Source organism: Nilaparvata lugens, unplaced genomic scaffold (genome assembly GCF_014356525.2).
Source record: "Nilaparvata lugens isolate BPH unplaced genomic scaffold, ASM1435652v1 scaffold7905, whole genome shotgun sequence".
NCBI lineage: Eukaryota > Metazoa > Arthropoda > Insecta > Hemiptera > Delphacidae > Nilaparvata > Nilaparvata lugens.
In genome coordinates, this window is record NW_024093652.1 from 1 (window position 1) to 6,197 (window position 6,197).

Genomic DNA, 6,197 nt, shown 5'->3' on the forward strand with positions numbered 1-6,197 from the left:
TGGACACGTTAAGCCGTCGGTCCCGGCTGCCTAAAAAGCAGTCGTTAGGTCATGTCAGAGGCCCTGAAATTGATCAGTTGCGACCTGAAAACTCTGACACCAGACCTGAGCCAGCCAGGTCACTCGATATTATTATTATTATTATTCAACCAGTAGTTAGTCTATTGGAGAAGTTCAGATTTGTGGATTCATTGAAAGAATGACAATAATTTGAATACAATTTAATAACTTCAATACCAATAATATGTAGTCTTCCAGTTGATAGTGATCAAACTTAGTTATTCATTTTTCCAACTTTTTATATGATTTCCATTCATAATTTATTGTTTTCTATCACAGCAAAATCCTTGTGGTCAGACTCGGAAGTACAACTGCCAATTCTGAAAGTGGACTTTACCAAGATGGAGGAGCTGTTCTGCCAGAAACAGCCGACAAAGTCAGCTGAGGCCTCCAAGAATCAGCTGGCAGAGAAGAAGGTGCAGAAAGTGAACCTGTTGGACAGCCAGCGCAGTTTTCTGGTCAACATATTCCTCAAGCAGTTCAAGGAAAATGTTGAGTTTGTCCTGGACTCAATTAAAAATGGCGCTGGTCTACCCGTCGAGAACCTGAAATCGTTGATAAAACTCATGCCCGAAAAGAAAGAGGTGAGGATTATAACGAAATTGCATTTCAAGAGTGTGTTATTTCATTCATAAGTTTAGAATGTGTAGTTATACATCTTTTGTAGTAGGCTACATACGGTACCCTATTTTTTAAGACACTTCTTGTTACAGGGATGATTCTTTTTACAAATTTCTATTATTAAAAATTGATTTCCCATTCATTATTAATTAAAAATGGATTGATTGATACTATAAAATACAAGAAATATTTTTACAAATAAAAATACAAGAGTTTTTGACTTGACCGGAAAAAGAAGCCTTGAGCTCCAGCCACCAATTCTAAAAAAAAGAAATACATTTTTCAACCTAATAACTGCATTTACAAATGAAACAATTCTGTTGATGAATGATAGTCTAAGGTTGTTGAATTTTACAAAAAATGAATAATTAATTTTGTCAAAATTGATTATTCAGCCTATAAACTCAGTTCTCAATTTAACAAAAGTTATTTCAAATGATTTTCTCATTCTTTCAGATTGCTGAAATACGCGCCTATTCCAGTAGCAAAAATCTTGGGGAAGCTGAGATCTTCTATCTGCATCTGTCAGATATCGCCGACTACGAGCTGAGAGTGCAGGCAATGCTCTTTAAACAAGAATTCCATGAACGATACACTGACGCATCTGAGCATTTGGAAAAAGTGATTGAAACCTGCGAGTTCCTCATTAATGATTGCAGTCTCAAGCAGTTCTTGTTGCTCATCCTGCAACTTGGAAACAAACTGAATGCTGTGAGTAGACTTTATTTTTCAGTAATCCAGGTGGATGATTTTCACTCTACAGTAGTGTATTACTTCTGGTTGAGATGAAACCTTGGAAGACATAGGCTACTTTTTGATTACAAGATGTCTCACATCACACATTGGTATTATATAATTATTATACATATTTATCAAGATTCAAGATGAATCAACAGTCCATTTTATTCAATATGATTTATATAATAACCATATTTCGAAACGGTTTTGAGATGATATTGCATTATGACGTAGCCTGATAAAAGCAATCACAGATGGTTTTCCACTTATCATAAAACTGATTGCTGTGAGTAGATTTAATTACCTCATCAATAATCCAAGTGAATGATTTTTACTTTTACAGAAAATATTTTTGTGTAAGAGCTTAAAATTTTGTGATGATATTTGAATACATTGAAATATATTTTTCTTAGTTTTCAACTTACGGTTTTCAATACGGTATGCATTCAATAATAATAATACAGTGCATTATTATAATATTTATTGTAATTTTTTCTTCAGGGAACTTACGCTGGTAACGCAGATGCGATCAAGATCAGCTCTCTGGCAATGCTGGCTGACACAAGAGCCAATAAGCCAAACATCTCATTTCTGCACTACGTGGTTGATGTGGCTGCATCCAATGATGCCAGTATGCTAGCATTCAGAAGCAAGGTTGCCGATTTCCAGAGAATGTCAAAGTGAGTTTCGTTATGAATAGCCTACCATCATTTTAATGTTATATTCAAAAGTAGTTTTTTCAAATTCAATATGACTTATACCTACCAATATGATGTGAGTAGATGGGGACTTGAGAGACAGTTAAGGTGTTTGAATTGTAATTTCTACTATTTTCCAAACCTGGGATGAATAATCTCCAGTCCTTCGAGTCCAAAGAAAATTATAAGTTTATATGATGAATGTGATGATTGGAAAATTATAAGTGATTTCTTGTTGACTTTTGATATATTGTTAAACATGACTGATTGCAATTCGAATACTCGTATTTTTTGTATTTGCTATAAAAGTTGTAAAACTAATATAATAGGGTTCAAAGCAATACTAATCATCATATTATTCAATTTGCAGGACACCGTTTGCAGCCCTTGAATTGGAGGTTAACTCATTGATGGAGGGAGTAAATGACATTAGCAGAAGAATAAAATCGAGCAAAGTGTCTTCTCAATTCGGAGGTAAGTTTCATACCCTTCAAATTTACTACCTAATCATTTATTGCATTGAGATTATGGTATTTACAATATGAACATAGAGTATCAATTCATTAAATCTATGATATGAGTAGCCTATACAATTTTACAATCATGATTTTCACTTGGGAAGAAGAAACAGCTAGAATATACAACTTTACAAGAGTGATACAATGTATAACCAACCGATAAATGATCTTTTAAGTGGTACCCTGTGGCTATACAAGCAGACTGTTCGAATAATAATTGATCGCCCTTAAAAACTCCAAAGCCATACTTGAAAAATTTGTTAATAGTGTCACTAATTTTATTGTTTTCATTTCCAGATCTCTTCCACAATGCGAAACAACAGGTGCATTGTCTAGTCAAGAAATTAAAGAAAATTCGAGAGGTTAAATCTCAACTGGCAGTTTACTTCTGTGAGGAGCCTGCTGCTTTCCAGCTGAATGACTGCTATCAGCTATTTGCTGACTTCTTCACCAAAGTCAACAAAGTTATGCAAGTAAGTACATACAATAACAATAAATTATCATTGTTTAATGTAAAATAGCTGGGCACCGAGCTTCGCTCCAGAGTACAAAAGCATAGAAGCATAGTTTATATTTTCTTATTGATAAACAGAACACGATTCTCTAAAATGATTGGGGAAGGACTAATATGCACAGCCCAAAACTGTTTCTTCCCCTAATTTTGATTAAGCCTATACACTCTAAATAGTCCAAAAAGTAGGCTATATTCCATACACTTGAATTCATGTCCAATTTTTAGTCCAAACATTTGAAAACAGAAAAGTCCCAATTCAGATTGTTTACAAACCAAATTGAATAAGAAAATAACACTCACTAATCACTTGGAACTGTAAAATAATGATTAACTTTGAAAATTCTGATATACTTCAATTTAGAATGATATACCATTGATTATGTCATGTCATCAAATCAGATATTTTGAGAAGTTGATAAAAATTTCTAGATAATATTTCTCGTGAGATAAGCTGATTGATTAAGAGCCCCCCAGCAGCTGAGTGCATGTGCTAAAAAAGTTTCAGGGTTGAAGGATTAAAAGAAAAAGTAACTTTTTTGATGAATTTGGAAACATCGCGAAAATATGTATTATTTTAAATATGATTATTATTTTTGATCAATTATGAATAATTTTAGCTTTCAAACCCTTAATGTCGTTCAGCGAGTTTTCCTAGGGATGAGACGTAGTGTAATCGAATTTTTATATCTATATCATAAATCTCCTATATTGCAAATTTCATTAAAATCGTTAGAGCCGTTTTCGAGATCCGTTGGACATAAATACATACCCATATAACCATTTATATTAATATAGAAATTGCTCGCTTAATATTATACTATATTCGGAAGAATGATGAAAGAATACTAGGGTATATAAATAATTCACATCGTTTTGATTCATGTTTCTTTCTATATCTCGCCAGAATGAAGTATTGTTGTTTCCATTATCAATTTATTACTATTTTCCAGTTTATCAAAGTTTTTCCAAGTTCACGATAATTTTGAATAACAATTTATAGTTCATCTGTTATAGATTATGAAGAATTATTAAGTTTAAAGCTTTTTGCCAATTATTAAGATTCAGACTCCTTTTTCAAAAATTTTCAATTTATCCATGGAGTTTCAATGATTATTGGAATATATCTATAATGTAGGTTTCAAATGAATAGCCAGCATCATTAGGGTATCTTTCCATACATTTCTTAAGTCTTTCTAACTCTTGTTTGATTGATTCTGATCTTCTCCAAATTGTCGAAATGAAGCAAATTGCTAAAGATATTGTTTTTCTCTCTCAAGGAAAACGATCAGATGAAGAAAACGGAAGAAAAGGCTGCAAAATCGATAGCTGAGAAGTCAACGAAAAACGAGGTAGTAAAAGTGAAGAAGAGGCAAATTTTTGACAGAAAAGTCGAACAGCTCATCAACGAAGCGAAAAATGGGGCATACTAGATGGAGTAACTACTGGATCTAGGTGCTAGGTGAAGATGCATTAACGGTTAACACACTAGTCTTAAGAAGTCATCAAGTTAGCTCGGTTAAATGACAATAGACAATGGATTGTCTTGCTCTGATGTCTTGATAGAGATTGAATTTTTAATGTCTAGTCTGAAGTTCCATATATTATTATAGTTGTAAGATATTAACATCGATTAATTGTTTCTAATTTGATTCAACTCACTAGTCTTTCATAAAATATTCACGAAGTTATTCAGCCTAGATATATTCAAACATGACGATAGACAATAATTCATTGTCTTATTTTAATTATGTATCTGTAAATACCTATGTATCTATTGTTTAAAATTTTTCATAGTTGATTTCATGATAGTTGTTGAGTTCAAACACAATTATTAATCTTTGAGTTCCTAAAAACGACAATGGACAATAACTGATTGTCTGGTTATGATTTCGAGTGTATATTATATTACCTGTTTTATTTGTAGTATAGATAGAGGCATAGTATTGTATTATTACTTTTTTTAGTAATATATTATTAATTATATTACTTTGGATAGAGTTGCCTCTGACTCTGATGTTAGGTCGTTTTCTGTATTTTTCAAGAATGTTATTCTCAAATCGACAATTCTTTTAAGGACAAGATGTAAGTTGTTCAGTATTTTCATTGTATGTAAGTAACTTTCGAGACTTGAAGGCTTTTAGAAATATTTTATATTATGTAACTTTAAACTATTTGTTATTTTGCACATCTTTAATTATTTGTATAGAAATGATTGACATTTTATTTTTGATCTAGAATAATGTTGAAAAATTAATTATTAGCATTGATCTCATCTCTTTAGTCTGAAAAATCTATGTAAGTCAACGTCTGAAAAAGTTCCAAAGTAACTGATTGGTCTGAAAACGTTTTAAAGTGGCTCACAAGTCTGATAGCAAAGCTTGCTTAATTAATGGATAGAACGTATGGGATTAGTTTATAGTTTTTTTATTGTAGAATAGAAGTGACTTTGATATTAGTGTAGTCAATTTTATCCAAAATATTGAACAAATTATAACTATATTAGAATTAACTAAATTGATTTCTATTAACATTAAAAGAATAGTAACTTGACCAGTGATGCAACAACGCTTTACAATATTATCCTATAATGCGAATGCTCCAAAATATAATATATTTGGTAAACACAAGAAAATATTTTCATTTTATTATTCAGGATATTACCCCATTTAAAACTGTTCAAAATGCAAAATAAAAAATTGATACTCTTATAACATTTTTATTCTGTGATAATGGATCTCAGGGAATAGGTAGTTCAACTTTGAATAGAATAATATTTTTAAATCAAACTTAGGATAAATACAGACTGATATTTCCAAAACATAATTAAGGGAGTCATTAACAGTAAACAAAATACGTTATAGTAGATTTTAATAATAAATGTTATATGTGGTACTAAAATTTATGTTAGGAAGTAATTGATAATAAATACAATATTTTAATAATAGGTCTAAATAATCGAATAAATAATCGTGCAACGGAAGGCTTTAAAAATAAGGTAGAGTAATTCCAATACTCTTTCGAAGATTAAGTTATCAGTTATAGAACTAG

At 31.3% G+C, this 6,197-nt stretch overlaps 1 protein-coding gene across 2 annotated transcripts; it reads left to right on the forward strand.

Annotated features, from left to right (window-relative positions):
• The first annotated feature begins 317 nt into the window (after positions 1–317).
• Positions 318–5,379, forward strand: LOC111056659 (FH2 domain-containing protein 1-like). 2 transcript variants are annotated; one of them, XM_039418960.1, is made up of 6 exons: positions 318–644; positions 1,138–1,422; positions 1,921–2,099; positions 2,488–2,591; positions 2,933–3,108; positions 4,427–5,379. In XM_039418960.1, the coding sequence occupies exons 1-6, from the start codon at positions 402–404 to the stop codon at positions 4,577–4,579; spliced, it is 1,140 nt and encodes a 379-aa protein (XP_039274894.1). In that variant the 5' UTR covers positions 318–401; the 3' UTR covers positions 4,580–5,379. The 2 variants fall into 2 exon arrangements, with proteins under 2 accessions (XP_039274894.1, XP_039274895.1); XM_039418961.1 differs by having other exon boundaries at positions 1,138–1,392.
• Positions 5,380–6,197: the final 818 nt, after the last annotated feature.